The 17,599-nt window shown below is 37.5% G+C and overlaps 2 protein-coding genes across 6 annotated transcripts in view; one reads left to right on the top strand and one right to left on the bottom strand.

The window, feature by feature from the left end:
• Nucleotides 1–17,599, top strand: part of mcm9 (minichromosome maintenance 9 homologous recombination repair factor) — a 52,832-nt gene that overhangs the window by 31,508 nt on the left and 3,725 nt on the right. The window contains exons 18-19 of one of the 2 annotated variants that reach the window (XM_088362695.1): nucleotides 3,838–3,891; nucleotides 3,971–4,045. In XM_088362695.1, the coding sequence (XP_088218821.1) occupies nucleotides 3,838–3,891; nucleotides 3,971–4,017 (101 nt within the window). In that variant the 3' untranslated portion in view covers nucleotides 4,018–4,045. Of the gene's footprint in view, nucleotides 1–3,833; nucleotides 3,892–3,970; nucleotides 4,046–17,599 lie in introns of those variants that run through there. The other variant, XR_015854501.1, reaches the window with a different exon arrangement.
• gja1b (gap junction protein alpha 1b) lies at nucleotides 10,484–16,727 on the bottom strand. 4 transcript variants are annotated; one of them, XM_088361381.1, is made up of 3 exons: nucleotides 16,592–16,727; nucleotides 16,293–16,354; nucleotides 10,484–12,922 (listed from the first exon to the last, which is right to left on the bottom strand). In XM_088361381.1, the coding sequence occupies exon 3, from the start codon at nucleotides 12,904–12,906 to the stop codon at nucleotides 11,737–11,739; it is 1,170 nt and encodes a 389-aa protein (XP_088217507.1). In that variant the 5' UTR covers nucleotides 12,907–12,922; nucleotides 16,293–16,354; nucleotides 16,592–16,727; the 3' UTR covers nucleotides 10,484–11,736. The 4 variants fall into 4 exon arrangements, with proteins under 4 accessions (XP_088217507.1, XP_088217509.1, XP_088217511.1 ...); XM_088361383.1 differs by having other exon boundaries at nucleotides 10,484–12,917; nucleotides 16,592–16,726; XM_088361385.1 differs by lacking the exons at nucleotides 16,293–16,354; nucleotides 16,592–16,727 and adding an exon at nucleotides 15,234–15,392 and having other exon boundaries at nucleotides 10,484–12,917.

The raw sequence follows: 17,599 nt of genomic DNA, 5'->3' as shown, positions 1-17,599 counted from the left end.
GAGTAAGAAAGAATAATGTGCTATTTGGTCAAGAGCCACACTTTCACTCTTTTGTGTACATGTTTATTTATCAGAATGACGTGTTTATCTCCCTGTGGAAGATTGCTTCCGAGAATGTTGAATGACTTGAGGGTTTATCCTGGGTCATGTGTACGTGTCACTGTGACATGGTCATGATATCCCTTTGCACTCTGATGACAATATCTTTCTAAATACCTTCACTCATTAACGGTGTGTTTCCAGTGACGCTCCTCAAGCCCTATCCAACAGTCTTCCCTTGAATTCTTCTGGATTCTGTAAAAGTACAAACTTTTCGTTCTAAGTTCTGTGGGTGGTTTATTCTATTTGTGTCCAGTATAACAGCCAAATGTTTGTTTTAAACTCCGAGCTCCTCTAATTGACCAGAGTCTTTGTTGTGGTCAAAATGGAGGTTCAGCTATGTCAGGGCTCTTCTACAAATGTCCAGCCTGAAGACTTTTACAATAATCAAGTCTACTGGAGATATAAACATGGATAAGCTTCTCTTGGAGCAAGCAACCATTCAAACTGGATTTAGCACAGATAGTTTCGAAATTTTTTGTCGAGACAAGACAGACGACACGACAAACGAGTTTTATTTTTTGATCAAATATATGAGCTTCAGATGTTGATTTTGCTGGTCGGTACTGTTTGATCTGATGGATGGTATTGTTTTGCTCACTTTGAGAGGACTGTGGAAGAAGTCTTTTTGCCTTGATCAGTACGGAAGAAGAATCTAGTGGTCAGAATCACAAGTTAAATACCTCTTGAAAAGTTTCTCTGTTGTGGGGAAAAAAAACAGCGGAAAGTTGGGCTGTACAATCCACAGCGTTGGTGAATAGCTCCTCATTATTCAAACCCTGCCAGCACAAGGCTTTGGACTGTGTGCCAATTTTGTTTTGTTTTGTTTTCTTCAGACCAAGTCTTGAAGTCTGCTGGTCAGCTGGTCTTGTTTCTTTGTGTTCAAACTGGGAAACTAATGGTGTTTAGCAAAACACTTAAACTCCTCTCAGGGAGAACAGGAAGACCCTCGTTTGGTTCGAAACAATTATCAGATTTTTCATTTGGACAACACATTAAAATAACAATGTTTTAAAATACGAATGGAGAATTTTAATTGGCATTGACCAAGAAATCATCCCTACACTCCTAGTGACCGTTCTTATTTTTTAAACATGGGGGATGCTTTTATTTAGAGGCAGGTGGCGGACTGAAACACAATAAACTGCAAAAGGCAGGAAACTGAAGAGCTTTGTGTATTACGTAAACAAAGGACAACGTTTGTACGCTGATAGTTTCGCATCAGGAAAAGGATCATAATAATGTCCGAATAAAAAGAACAAACAACAAACTGGAAACGGAAGAGAAACTGGAGAACTAACGGCACTCAGAATTAATTACAGTGTGAAAATCATAAAAACAGAACACAATTGTAAATCATTTTCAACCAATACTACAAGGACAATATATTTAATGTACAATGAGATTCATGTTATTGATTCATATTTTCCAAATATTCTTGCAAATGCTTCGACAGGTGAAGTATTTAATTGGAAACATCGAAACATTTAAAGCACAAACTCAAGGCCCGCGGGCCAGATACGGCCCGCCACATCATTTTATGTGGCCCGCGAAGACAAATTGTGCAAATTCATATGTCAATATTTAAATTACTAATTGTTTTCACTTGTAAAAATTAGATCAATAGCTAGCAATTTTTATGACCATTCATAATTTTAAAATATGTTAGTTTTTCTTAGTCTCTGTTTTGAAAACTAGTTATTCATCTAGTCATTCACTAGTTTGTGGAGTACCGTACACTATATATAATTTGAGACATTGAGACATTTATTTGGGTTGGCAATTTCAATGGCCCTTCGAAGGAAACCATGACTATGATGCGGCCCTCGACAAAAAACCCTGGTGTCAAGAGATACAAGATTGACTGTACATATTTAATGGACAGCTTCACAACATGAATCCAACCCAATAACGGCAAAATACTTTAAACAAGAATAAAGTTGTAAATGATTTGTCAGCACAATGTCTCTGCAGGAAAGCCAGAGGTCGGCTTAAATGTGTGTGGGAATGTGGATGTAATCATGTAAGAGAGAGGAAACATAAGTTTGCACTCAAAGACCTCAGCCCAACACTGCTGGAGGCCTGAATGCGGTGAACAACAGAGTAAACTGCCTCAGTGAAAAGACTAATGTGGATGATTTCCACTTTTTATGTACACTTCAATCAGTAACAGTTGCTTTGCAGTAAATGGCAAAATTTGGTATACTGAAATGATGCTGAGAGAGACTGAGAGAGCGAGACAGAGAGAGACTGTCTGCATGAATAAGCCATCTATTGTGTAAGAAAGTGTAAAATTTACTAGAATAACTGCATCTTTGGAATGGCATCTCCGAATTGTTCCGATAATACCAGATCAGGCAGGTTCAACACAAGTCCAGACCTATGGCTGACTTTGTATTAGCAAATAACCACAATGAATACTTCTTGATACCGCAGCTGTTCCGAGGCGTGTTGTATTGACCGAGTTGCGAGGCCTCGGGGCTTTTAAAAGCAAAGCGCATAGTAACAGTGAGTCGTCAAATCCGAGCACTGTTAGTAACTTAATATTCAGTCTTTGTAGACCTGAAAATGAGCATAATTTGTGAAATTACCGTGTTTTCCAGACTATAAGGCGCACCTAAAAACCTAAACTTTTCTCAAAAGCTCACCTTATAGTCCGGTGCACCTTATATATGGACCAAATTCCTAAATTTAAACTGGCCTGAAGCATTGTGTCATGAAATCAATCATAAGTGTCCCGCTGAAGACTATGAATCATGAACCAAAAAGACTATGGTTCATTATTTTGTAATTATAAAATAATTTGTCGTGTCTGAAGTTGAGATAACGATGAAATGGAGAATGATTTGATTTGGATTAAAAATCTGACATGATGCGCCTTATAGTCCGGTGCGCCTTATATAAGGACAAAGTTTTAAAATGGGCCATTTATTGAAGGTGCGCTTTATAGTCCGGTGCGCCTTATAGTCCGGAAGATACGGTAGTCTTTGTCGAAGATGTGTGCATAAAAACTAAATCCTAATTTTTGCCCATTATCCATCCATCCACTATTAGAAGAAATAGGACATGATCACACTCTCACACACGCATGCACACACACACACCAAACAGATGGAGCAGTTCTTTGAAAGCCCACACACTCTTAGAAGTGGAATCAAAGTTACTTTTGAGCTTTCTCACCACAAATAAGGGATATTGTGAAAGTTTCAGCTACAGCTGCGAGAAGATTATTATTTTTTTTTTTTTTAAGAAGAATTCGAACAAAAATGCATCTGTGCGTTAGCTTGCCATCCCATGCTCAGTCTTTCAGTTTACAGCTGTGTAGCATCTCGCTGACTCAGTCTTGTTGGGCAGAGTCAAGCGAGGCCACACAGAGCAAGAGGTGCAGGTTTCTTGCGTAAAAACCACTGGATGCTGTACTCAGCGTGTGCGGACGTTGCCGTGCACATGAACGAGTATTTTCTGCCGAGTCAGTACTGTTGTCGAGCGTGCAATTGATTGTGTTGCAGCTCTGCCAGCCAAAAGCAGTTAAAAATACCCGGCTCACCCAAATGAGGTGCAATTTGTTTCTCTTCAAGCCAGTAAAGTGGAAAAATGTGAAGTAAAGACTTGTATCTCATGAAGGCTGTTTTTGTTGTCTTGCTTGGGAATAGTGGGCATTTGATTTTTGTTGCAATGATATAAAATGTGTATTTATCTTCACTTGTTTAAATAATGTATTTCTTTCTTGTTAGAAAGCATTGAACCAACATCTGGACTGGAAATGTCAAACGTGCCAAGAACATTTGCCAGGTACTGAAGCAACCATGACATTCACTTTTGTTGTCAATGATGCTTTCCGGACACATCTAATGAATTATTATTATTACAGATTTTGCACTGGTCCAGATCTGCATTCGACCTCCTGGCCAAGGATGAAAACAACACAACGAATTCAACTCAAAAGGTTTGAGGAAACAAATTGCAATGATTTATTTAAGTTGAGTAACTTTAGCAACGTAAGTATTGAAAATGTTTGATTTGACTTACAAAAAACTCAAATATTTATTGTTTCAGTAACGTGTGAATTAAGTTTTATTGAATAATTATTACACTTTTATTGTGAAGGAAAATATACATTTTTGTCAATATTGACTCTTTCGATGCTAAATTAATCAAATGATTTGGGTCGGTTTAGGGAACACAAGAGGCAAGACTGTTTTTGCCTCTTTGTTGAATTCAAAACAGAGGTTTAGATAAGATGCTAAAACCTTTGAGACTTTGAAGTGTGCATGCGTGTGTTGTGGAGGAACACAGTCAACAGCCAAAAACACTTAAACTATATAAGGGATAATGTCGTTGTTTCTGCTTCATGCTGACTGCATTGCCTGGAAACTCCAAAGAAGTTCACAAGGTATTTAAGACCGAGAATCATGATAACTAGGAAACTAAATTGCCTCAGCTCTAAACAATCACTTTTCAACAGTCTCAGTCATTGACGCCATACAACTCAACTCTTAACCTTGTTCAAAGCTATGTTGTTTTCTCTGTCTCACCAAATAAGATTAAAAAAAAGAGCTACACCATATGGACAAAAGTATTTGGACACACAAGGTCATAACATGAGCAAATGTGGAATTGTTTCTTTATTATAGAAATATTGCAACCAAAATAAATTTGACATCTATCACATGCGGCACCTGACAAAAACGGAATATCTCAAAACCATTTACGTTGCCAGACACTAGAGATGAAACGATTCTCCATTTAATTGTGACAACACGTTCCTTTTTTCTTCTTTCTCAACAAAACATTTACAAAGATAACCAAGCTTCTCACCTACTAGTTAGGATTGGATAGCAAACAGCCAATCAAAGCAGGCCTTGTTTGACTCCTGATTGGTTAATCGTTTCAGATTTTAATTTATTAATTTCTGGTTATTATGGCAAAATACACACCATGCCATGAAGTGAAAAAATAGTGGAGCAATTAAGGTGGAACATCTTAGTGTAACTATTGTTTTTCTCTTTGTGGACACTCTTGGCAACCACATGGAAACTTCAATTGTGCTTTCTCAGACTACGCATAAACATCATTCTCTCCATGCGTCACTTATTTCAGCCAAAGAATTAGTTGCTTCACGACCAAATGTTAAATGCGTGTTAAACTTGCTCCGTTAACATTCAGTCTTTCTGTGCCATGTTTCTTGGAACACATCTTCTGTTATTGAAGAAGTAACCACTCACGCAGCTCAAGGAATTTTCCTCCTGAAGTGTCTCTTTCTGCTTTTCACCCCAAGTATTTAGTTGCCAGTGTACCACTTGCTCATTTCCTCTGGAGACTCAACTCGGAATTACAAACACAGCTCGCGGTGTCATTGTGTGTTTTCTATAAAAACAGAGTGACTTTGCAATTGGCCAAGCCTAGTTTTGAAACACATTATAAATTATAATAAATAATATAAAATACAATAAATACAGAGTCAAGGAAATTCAAAGAAAATTTTAATATGGCATGTGAAGTCTTAATAATAAAGTTGATAATAATAATGTGTACACATTAACACTGATATTGGCACGCACACAAACAAAACAAATGAGCACACATATTCTAAGTTCAATTGCCTTTCCTTGCTAAGTCTGGTGTGTTTGGAGATGGTTACTGAGGAGACAGTATGCAGGAGGCCTCCCGTGCCTCCTACTGAAAGCCTTTCTTTCGCTGATAGATGTCCCAGCCTCTTGCTGAGTCCAGATTTGTAATCCATGGAGCATGCAGTTCACGCTTTTTTTTTGCAATAACGCTCACAAATTCAAAAGTCACATAAACTTGCCAGTTCAACCTTGATTAAGTTTATTTTCAGAATAAATTGCATGGTTGCGGTTCTCTTGTCCGAGATTAAGATTTACTAACGTTTGCACCTGGATATTTGACTCATTCTGCTCTGTGCAGATACATGGAGCAGCTTTTTGTCGTGCAATAAATACTGTGTGAGGAGGTGTACTATGTATATTATGCTGACAATAAAGTAGAAATGATAACTAACTGAATAAAAAACTAAAAATGATATAAAAACAGAATAAAAAAAACCTCAAAATTATATTAAAACAACCAAAATTGAAAACTCCCAAACTATTTGGCGAATCAGTTTACAAACAACACAAAATTCATCAGCCCTGTCTATTGCGTCAAAAAAAAAAAAAAGAAAATGCAAAATGATTGGTTCGCAAATGCAGTGACCTCTCAAATGTGGTGCACATTCAAATATTCTGCTGACATTTGCCCTAAAAATGAAACATTCAAATATTGTTAGCATGTTCTTTCCAAGCTGCAAACAAAGCTACATTTGTATGGTTATCAAATAAACACTATCATTTTTCAGTATTTGTCAAACATGACCAAATGTAGAAATGTGAGTGGCGGAAAATGATAAAACCATTGAGATAAATAGTCTCCTTTCAGGCAGAGGTGGTAAAGCACACTGATTTGTAAAAGTGACCTTTGGAAGATATAGAAAATTCACATATAGGCACGTACTGAACATTTAACACAGAATTACAGTCTTGCAGTTAGTCATGACTTTTTTAGGCAGTCCAGCGCTGTTTTTTTTTTAAATAAAAAAGACAGAATCAAATATATTTCAGCTAACGTCCCCTCGATCTTGTGCCTTCAATAAGTTGCATCAGAGACTCAATCAAGCGGGCATTCATAAAAAGTTGCCCACTTTTACACTGCAAAAAATCATCCCGTAATCAGATAATTAATTGCGCAACATGGTCAGTGAAGACAAAAATTCAATGTGACAACAAAGAAATGAGACCATGGCAGCCGCTACTGGTCATGACTAAATGCCAACTGGCTTATGTCACAAGGTGGCGTAACATCTCATCTAATTTATTACAATACTTCTCTCATTCGGATTCTTTGTCATGATTTTACGTTTTCCGCAGCTGTCACGCAATTGAAGGTGCAACAAAAATGGGGAAGCGAATTATCTCAAACATCCTCCATAGCAATGGTCCTTAAATCTTTTTTGTAGTGCGGTAGTATAAATGATAAAACCTTTACATTACGCTTAATATCAAATAATCAATATTTCCCTGTGACTAGATTTTCCCATCCTCATTTTGTCTTGGTAGCTGTCCACAGAAATTCCCACCTCACATTAATCCAGTCTGCAAAGAAATTTGAAACTGTCGAGGCCATAGGTGTCAAACTCCAGGCCCGGGGGCCAGATACAGCCCGCCACATCATTTCTTAAAATTTATTTTGTTTCATTCATGAACTTCACTAAAGCATCACATTTTAATGTGATATTTTAACCCCGGAAAGACTATTTTGGGCTGACACCGAGACTTCCTGGAACATATCTATTGCTTGGCGACCTCGTTGGGATGACTGTGCAGAAATCAACATTAGTACTCAGTCTTTGATTTATTGGAGAGCTTGGAGAGCTTCCAATTTGTTTCTGGGAATATCTGTGAGAATGATGGAATTAGTTGGTTCCTTATTTGCTGTATCACACTGACTATACTTTTTTTTTTTTTTTTAAATGTTTCAAATGAAACAAAACATTTTTACCATTTTATACATTTTTACATGGTTAAAGAGGTGATGTTTCTTTCCTGAATGAAAGATCAAAATTAACATGTCTAGTTCTGGTGTCTGTGTGTCAAATTCACTGTAAACCAATCTGAAGATATTATTAATGGAAGTTTACAATTCCCATTTGCTCCCCTACGTTTTTAACTCTGACACATGTGGTCTTCATGCTGTGGCTACAGTCTGTACAACATGTGGTTTGATTTAGTGCGATGGAAAGATTAAATGGGAAACTTGGAAAAGTGAAAAAGAGCTGTGTCCTTTCTTGTTATGAAATTTAACTACATCTCTCGGAAGCTTTTATCAAAGCTCGAGTAAAGCTCAGCGCTGAATACCTGGAACCTTATTGCACTCCTTTTTTGTGGATCATGATTTGGTTTATGTGGTGTTCGGCAACCATGCCAGCATTAGTTGGATGGTTTTCTCTGTTTTAAGGACATGATGCAATTCTCTATTAATGTCAGTAGTTAACTAAGACAGAAAAAAAACAAATTGTTGAGAGATGTGGTTACTACATATGTCGGGATAAATTTTGTATTGTTAATATTTAGTGCATATTCTTCTACATTATGGCGCAACATTACATTTGTAATGGAGGAAGAGCGTCAACACAAAGGAATAAAGTATTTTCAAAGTAGGCATGTGAAATATATCATAAATAGAACAAAGCGTTAACTGCTGTTGACAGTATGTTGTTCTATTTAATGAAATGGAACAAGAGCAGACTAGCATAAAGTATGTGCCAGTGAACGGAAAGAAATTAAGTCAATGACGTCAAATGAAAGACCAGTCTGCAGTTTCACTTCAATTTAAAAATGCATACCTGACCCTGACTTCAGGTTTTGTTCATGCATTCCCAAAAGTATGTTTTTACACAACAGGAGACACAAAATGAATTTAAAATGCTGATGACATGCAAAGTATGATGAAAAATGATGTTCTCATTCTGCTTTCTTGAATTCCACAAATCCATTTTCTGGAACAAACAGCCAGCTGTGAATGTGGGTCCCAAAAAAAAGCAGACTCCAGATGAAAGTAAACAAACTTTGAAATGTAGTATCATGTAGGATGAAACTTATTTATGTGCAGCAATAGAATAGATAGCCAAATATTTTATTCTGTTTGAAAGAATGGCGTGGTTGACCCAATTAAAAGAAGCGCTTACATGCATGGATCCTATATATTTTCCTAGCCAAGCACAGGTGTACTTTTCGGGAATTTGGCAGATTGTACTGCCCCTCGCTCGGTGTTCCGAGGATGGTTTCCATTCCACGTTCCCGCCATACCTGACGATTTGGTTACGGAAGAGTTCACTTTAGACCAGGTGAAACCAGTTCTAAGTTGTGGCGCGAGTGATGTAACCCGATTCCCATTACGTGTGGTCGTAATTCATCATTCACTGATGTCCCTTTAGATCATTGTAGAAATCAATTCATATAATTCATTATTATTATTTTTATACATACCCAGTACAAAATGTATACAACAAATTATTGGATGTGATTGAGATTAACTTCATGACCATCCTGTCAACTAGAATAAGTTTTAGACAGCAAAATAATCAATAAACCAGTCAGATTATTAAGAATGAAGAAACATTTATTGGTTAAAATAGTTTTCACAGATACAATGAATGTTTGCTTTGCTATCATGCACTTTGCACTGTACATAGATTAGCACTGTTGGAACTACTATAACAAATAACAAATGACTATTTTTCCCGCTTTGTCAGTGAAATATTAACATTTGGCCCATAACAATTAAACCAGCAGTTGGATGCTTCATATCACGCACCTTAGTGTTTTTATTTTGTTACAAAATAAATTAGCAACATGTATACAGTATCAGAACTCTTCTCACGTTGTGGGTGCATCATATTAACAGAGTTATCACCTACTAGATCACAGTGCAAATGCCATTGTAGCTGAAAGATCCATGTAAGTACCAACACAACGACTCATTTTCAAAGCACAAATTGAGATTGATTCTAATGTTTTGTAGTTGAGGAGCTACATTGGCATGTATTTTAATATAACTGACTAAATATTAGTCCAGATCTAGAAGAAGTCTTCTAAAAACTCACATTTTCATTGTGACAGTTAGCATGATTTACAGTACTAAGTAACTATTTCTCAAGCAGCAACGCTGACATCGAATTGGAAACAAATACGCTAACGAGATCATTCACTCAAATGAGTAAGAAAAAAAAATCTTTCGGTTGTCTCCCAACTTCCCACAAATATGAAAAAGGCAGCAATGATTTCACCAACCAATACATTGCTGTGTTACGACAGCCTGACGCATCAATTTTGCCACTAACACGCTCCTTTAAAAAAAAAAAAAACATACAAATAAACCCACAGAATGAAACATCACATAAATTCAAAGTTTATCAGGAAAAAAACATCCAGACTGACTACATCAGTCTGGATGTTTTGTGACTGTGACTGTAGAAACGGCCAATAAATATCCACGTTGTAGGGAGTTTAAAAAAAATGAAAATTATATAAGATGTACTGAATAGTAGTCAATTCTTAATTGGAGTAGTGGATTTCCATCATAACCCAAGCAATAAATACTCAGCAAACTCCCCAAAGCCTTGTTTTACCTTTTTTGCAAAGTGACTAACATTAAAAAAATGTGTCATTGGAAAGACACAGCGGGCTTTGTTTTAAATGTTCACATTTCAACTCTTATCTCATAATTGGAAAACATTTTGTGGCCTTATCAATTTCCAGTAATAAAATGGTCATCTTAGAATTCTTAGAAATGCGAGTCCACCAAGCAAAACTGTTTGTTCAACTACCTAAATTAGAACTACCATATATTCCGCACTATAAGGTGCACCGGATGATATGGCGCACCTTCAATAAATGGCCCAATTTAAAACTTTGTCCATATATAAGGCGCGCCAGATTTTAAGGCGCACCTTCAATGAATGGCCCATTTTAAAACTTTGTCCATATATAAATCCATATATTTGGACATGCCTGCTGTAGTGGCTCAATATTGGTCCATCTATAAGGCGCACTGTCGGCTTTTGAGAAAAATTGAAGTTTTTAGGTACGCCTTATAGTGCGGAAAATACGGTACATGAAATGCTTGGTAGTAAATAACCACCTTGTATCCAACCTGGTATCCTGAAATTGTTTATTATGCTGTTTAATGTGTACTTCATGCACCACCAGAAATATTGCAAGTTTTGGGAATGACAATGAATATATGAGGAATAACTAACATGACTTTATAAAAACTGAATTGGCAAGCTTTTGTGTGTGCCAAAACGGTTGGTACTTGACCCGTTTAGGGACAATTACAAAGACCTTCATCCACAAAATGGCCGCCTCTACTAGAGCATACTGCAGTGAATCAAACTGAACTGTCCTGCTTGGTGGAAACATGGCTGACCCTATATAAAATGATCACATAGTGTTTATTGAACATAAAATCAAACAAATCGCTCTGTTCATGAACATAAAATCAAACAAATTGCTCTGTTCAACTGTTCTTGAGTGACTGCATCTCAGGATCACCTCTGCCTTTCCCCTACTTCTAAGGGTGTGCTTTGTTAAGGCTAGGTTAGGTGATAGGTCCTATAGGTAAATGGAAAGTCCTCAAAAACTATTTGCAACTTGTACCTTTTATCAGTGTTACATACAGGTTTGAATGTCTCTTGACGAACTTGGGCTACGTTCACACTGGAGCTCAATTACGATTTTTTTTTTGCCCATGTGTATCTGGTTGTTTCTTGCAGTGAAGAATTCCGATTTATTTTTTTTTGTCAAATGCGACCTGGGCATATTTGGATTTAAATCAGATATGTAACTGACATCATCTGTGAATCTGCAAACTTGATTTGAGTGACAGTTGTTTTAAAGTTTGGCTTTAATTCAATCCCACTTGAAACTTCAATCATAAAGTGGACATTTCCGGCGATGGACATTGAGCAGTGTCAACGTAGCCCAAGAGTCTCTACGACAAAAACTGTAACTGAGGTTAGGCCCAGCTCTTGTTCAAACCTAAGTGATCGTTTCCTGATTCTCAGGCTGCCGGCCAGGTTCAAACGTCCAGGTCATCTGGCCTGGCCCGGCTACTCATCCGACTGCTGGCCCGGCTGCAGGGCCGAGCGTCCATCAAGGGCAGAGGCTGCATTTCGTGTCCGGCTGATAATGGCAGTTTCTTATGCTCGTGGGTATCGTCGGGGAAGTCAAAGGCTTGTGCATGGGAGTTTGAAATAGTGCTCCCTCCTCCTCCAATCTGGCCAAGGCGGTTCTGCTCCGTGGAATAGTTAGCCCAGTTCTGTTCATGGGCCTGCTTGTTAAAATTACGACAAGACCCTGTACCCCTCTCTCCTGTGGCCAATTTGTAACCTGGAGGGGACATGGGTGAGAGTGGGGCAGTCGGGGAAGAGCAGCCATTATAGTAAGCATACTTGGTCGTTGAGAGATCCTTGGGGGTCGGGCTCAAAGTGCCCCCACTAGCATAGATAGTGGGTGGCTGTTGGCCCTTCACACGATCTTTGATCCTCTTGAAAAACACATAGAAGAGCTCAATGACGTTGAGAAGCAAGGACACCAGAGAAACCACGAGCATGAAGATAATGAAGACGGTCTTTTCCGTGGGACGTGACAGGAAACAGTCCACCCTATGCGGGCATGGATCTCTCTCGCAAGTGTAGACCGCCGCCAGGCTGAAGCCGTATATGTACCACTGGATCACAAGAAAGCCCACCTCAAAGAGGGACTTGAAAAAAATGCTGACGATGTAGGTTCTCAGCAGCGCCCCCTTCATCTTTACTTTGCCATGCTCGTCAATGCCGTACTTGTGCTTTTTCATTTCGATTTTCTTCAGCGGGAGGTCAACATCTCCTCCGTCATTCTGTACAACTTTCAGCTCTTCCTCTTTCCTGTTCAATTTCTGTTCCTTCCTGTTCAGGTAAAAGACATGAGCCAGATAAAGAAGGGTCGGGGTTGACACGAAGATAATCTGGAGGACCCAGAATCTGACGTGGGAGATGGGGAAGGATTTGTCATAGCAGACGTTCTCGCAACCAGGTTGTTGGGTGTTACATTTGAAAGCAGATTGCTCATCTCCCCAGGCGGATTCTACTGCCGTGCCCAGGACCAGGATTCTGAAGATGAAGAGGACAGAGAGCCACACCTTCCCCCCGGCTGTGGAGTAGGCCTGGACCTTATCCAACAAACGGCCAAGAGCGCTCCAATCGCCCATCCTCAAGTAGCCTACGCTGGGGAAAAAAAAGACATTACATCAATATGTAAGAATTATCAAATTAAATTATCTCACTGATTAAAGCTCCCATTGTAAAGAACGCTTAGTTTAACTTGATTATAATTGTCAACGCCTTATAGTGTAGGCTATACAACAAACTGATGAATAACTAGTTTTGAAATCAAAGATGAGTCTTTGAGGGCCATGTAAAATGGTGTGGTGGGCCGTATCTGGACCCCCGGGCCTTGTGTTTGACACCTATTGCATCAAATGATTATTTCTGCATATTTTGCTGATCCTTGGCTTTGTTTTTTTGTTACTGTTTTTGAACCCGGTTCAAAAAAGAGCTGTTGAGGGAATAATGTGAAAAAATAAAATAAAAAATATGGGCATAAATCACTATTTTCACCCCCAAAAGATGAGTAAGAACTGTTGGGTGTAGATGGAATTTAAAACAAGACAACTCCCATTTTTACTAGATCATTATTCTAACTACTTTGAAGACTTTATTTTCTTTGGTAGTGGCAACATGAAGTGTTAGTGGCTTCTGTATATTGTTGGAGGTTTATTGGTCCTTGTGAAACAAGCACACAAGTTAATTCAGTTGCTGGGAGCAGACACAGGAAACACGTTTCAGACACAATCTTGTAATCTTGAGAAAGTATGTCACAATCTTACCACCCAATGTGACTCATTAAATGAGTCATTATATAAATACAGAAAGTTTAGCAAAACCTTGAATCAGAGATATCCATGAATCATGACATTAAGATAATATTTGTGGAAAAAAAGGATAGAAGGTGTTCACTTTGGATTATTCCAGATCAAACTGGTTGGAGCTCTTGATTAAAACCATTTCAGTCACATGAGGGGATTTTAGCTTAAGTATTTCCCTACTGCTCTCCTTTTCAACACTCCCATTGTGCCCATGTCAAGTTAACATGCTTGTAAACAAACTGCTTTTGCTATTTTTAAAAACTATTTATATCGCTTCTGTTTTCTTTGTTTTTGTACGTTTATTGAATGTGATTTACCTCTTTCAAATGTAGTGTGAAAAAGCACAAATAAGTTGTTGCAGACATGGAGCTTCAATGACCATCCCAAAAAAAAAAAAAAAAGTAAAGTGTGTGTGTGTAGCAGACCGGAAAGCCCTGCTGGGAGTTTCTTTCCAAAGTGCTCACACTGTCCTGTTGACAGCTTAGCGGTGCTAAGCATTGTGACACAACTGGCAAGTGCCATCTATACAATTTATTTTTATAACCTAAACAGGCTCACATGGAATTTGGATCTCATTTGAGAAGAACATCATGGACTGATCACAGGCAGGACATACCCACACTCAGGAGTTTCAATCAATACCTAATGACGTTTAAGATTAGGATGCATCTCCTTGCTCATTGCTGCGATGCTTCCAGTGATGTAATATTTTAGCAAACCTAACTGGGCGTATTTTCATTCATTTTTAAACTGAGTGACACCTGTGAAATTTTTTTTCACCACTCAAACCCACACTCAATAGTGCTTTGAGGGAAGACTAATGAAAACAGAAAAAAATATTAATAATTTGTACTGTGTATTAAGAAAACTTGTTTTTTTGACTGAATGTTGAATTCAAAATTGAATGTTTTCCAGTTGTCCATAAATCTACCCTTCTTAGAAGGGATGTTAACCTTAAGACATATTTCATGCTATAAATTACCGCCACGTTTCCTTATTACCGGGCAAAACAATGCACCTTATCCAACAACCTGGATGGTTGTGAGGGGGTCATAAGTTCTTTTAGGGTTAGTCAGAGACTGAAATAGGAATAGTCAATCATGCCAAGTGATATTAAAGACAATAAATAATTTTGTAGTTATTAGACAGGAATTCCCGCCACTTTCTGCATGAGTGGCTTTGGTGGTAAATGATTCAGACAGCACAGACAAATCCAACACAATGGCCCGTGCAGAAGACACAGGATATGAATGGAAAAACAAGTCCCAATTTGAGGTTTCCTGCTATTCCTGCAGCAGCTGAACAATCTTTTTGAGGTTGTTTAACGGCTGTAAACTAACTGGGCTGACTGGGAAATACGCTTTTAATTAAATCACATCATTCACTTCAAGGTTCTGCAAACAGGATCATGGGTCCAAAATGCCACAAAAAAAAAAAAAAGTTTTTTTTCTTACAAGAAAACATTGTGGGGCATATTTAAAGTATTATTATAAACAGTTAATCAAATTACAATGCTGCAAAAGCACAGCTCTGTTTGTGTCCAAACACAATATTTAGAGGTTAACTTGTAATAAATGTTGTAAATATAACATTTGGAGCTTTAAACTCACCTGGAAAGTTACAGAAAGGAAAATAGAGAGCCCGTTGGGACCCTTTCCGTTACGTTAATTGGAACTCACTCCCCAAAGGTCAACATCCAAGTTTGGGAACAGATGGGAAACTGAGCCTAACTCATCAAACTTCCCTTATAAGTGTCCCGTCAGAAGAGGGAGTCACCTGACCTTGACGTCAAACCCTAACCCCCTTTCGTTCTCCATGAGGACAAAAAAAAACGTTAGGCAGGCCAAGATGAAAGAGTTCAAAGCAGCCAAGAAAGTGGAAAGAACTAATACGTGTTTAGTTTAGTAAACAACTTTTAGGAAAATGTGGTTTTGTCAATTTAATGTATCTTTAACATCAAGCATATTGCCAGGAGAGAGAAAAAAAAGTTGGCTGCAGTTTTTTTTTTTTTTTTTTTTGCGCACATCTTACGTCTTTAGAATATGTTCGGATGCAAATACGCATGCATAAAATTAATAATGATTTAAAAAAAAAAAATCGGAGCCGGCATCGACACCTGTTGATTTGAATGTTGACGAAATGTATTTTTTCTGGATTTTACCATAAATGCTTCTGTTATAAAACATATTCCATCTCGTTTCAGCAAACGAATATAAAACGTATTGTTTCACTCCAAGCCTGTCGATTGTTTGCTCTTTTTTGTTTGCTTCTATTAATGTATCAAAATAGTTTCTCTCGTTTCTGTCAACTTTTTTTATTGCGATTTGCTGGTAAATATTGCCATCTAGTGGCTAAATTAATAAAATACTAGTGGCTGAAATAATAAAATACAGAGGATCACTTTAGTACCACAAATACTTGCTACGTACTTGGATTGAAATTTTGCTACAATATTTCAAAATATACCGTGTTGATGATCAAACAAGCGCAAACACACAAAACTATTTTGTAACTATTGTGAGAAATCATTAATATAATCAGTTTCATCACGTTAATGAATTTCAACGATTATTCAAAATAAAAACATGAGTAAAGGATTTTTTTTTTCCTTTTGTCAAAAATGTGTCTCTAATAAAACACAACAAATTTGAAAAAGGTTGGTGACCCACCTGCTCCAATATAATCCAAATAGTGGGCAGGGCGCACCGTGGGCTGCTTCCAGTCAGTTACACTGAAAATATGAGACGGATACAAACAATAAATAAATACATTTAACAGCTATAAACTGACTAGCCTTTAGTTCAAACACATCATTCATTCCAAAATTCTAAAAGAGAATCAGTTAGTGAGTGAACGTTTTTGTAACAGAAGAAAAAAGTTAACCAAAATCAAAGTTATGTTAATAAAGCACACGAAATTTAGAGGCAATCGTATAATAAAAATACAGCATTAGAAGTTTCAAACTCACCAGAGAGTGAATTAGAGACACGGGATTAATTGGAACTCGCTCCTCAGAAAGGTTGACATCCAAGTTTGGAAACGGACGGGAAAGTGAGCTTAATTTATAAACTTCCTTTACAAGTGTCCCGTCAAAGAGGGAGTCACCTGACCTTCACGTCAAACCCGAAGCCTCTCTCGCGCTCCATTAGCAAATGGGGGCGCGTTTAAAATGTATCTTTTACCTCAAACAGCACTGACGCATACGCAGCGATCCAAATAAAAACTTTCCATAGCCATAAACTCTTTGATACTTTGATTCTATAGCGCGATTGAGAGTTTGCTCTGCGGACCTCGTGATTGTATTGGAATATGACGACACATGTTGATTTAAATGTCAACAAAATACGCTGATAGAAATGTTAGAAAATTATTCACTGAACAAGACATAGAGGGATGCATTTATTCCTAATTGTAATTTAATTTATTGATGCAGACACCAGCTGTATTTTATTATTATTATTATTATTATTATTTTTTTTTATTTATTATTATTATTATTATTATTGATTTTTGTTTGACACACTTCCGCTAAATTTTTAGAAAAGAAAACACAATTTCAATTGAGTTGATATCTAGGCCATAAAATCAAATGAAATGTTTTTGGTTCACATCAGCAAACAAAGAATAAGCAGAACAGAAAATGGATGTGCAGGAATGAATGTAAAATCATAAAATTTCAGTTTGATGAAAAAGATTACAAGCCATTATGAGTAACTTTTGACTCTAAATGGGTAACATTCATAAGATCCCTTAAAATGTATCCCAGGTAGCAAGTATCTTTGAGCCTCCTTTATTGTAAAGTGCATCTTAATAAAATTAATAAAGTTCACCTAACTTGCAGATCAAAGGCCTCCTGTTGGTCAACTACATGATGCAACTTCTATTCAAGATCTTGCTTGAGGTGGCCAGTACTTCATCTACGGCTCTTTTCTCATGCCTGATAAGATTACGTTCCAAGGCAGAAGTTGTCAGACTG

The sequence above is a fragment of the Syngnathus floridae genome, chromosome 19, assembly GCF_059516105.1.
Source record: "Syngnathus floridae isolate MCC-2025c chromosome 19, RoL_Sflo_1.0, whole genome shotgun sequence".
Lineage (NCBI taxonomy): Eukaryota > Metazoa > Chordata > Actinopteri > Syngnathiformes > Syngnathidae > Syngnathus > Syngnathus floridae.
This window is presented reverse-complemented; position numbering and strand designations above follow the sequence as displayed.

Coding starts and splice junctions, on each gene's coding strand:
- gja1b (XM_088361381.1), bottom strand. CDS start 12,906: ATGGGCGATTGGAGCGCTCTTGGCCGTTTGTTGGATAAGGTCCAGGCC.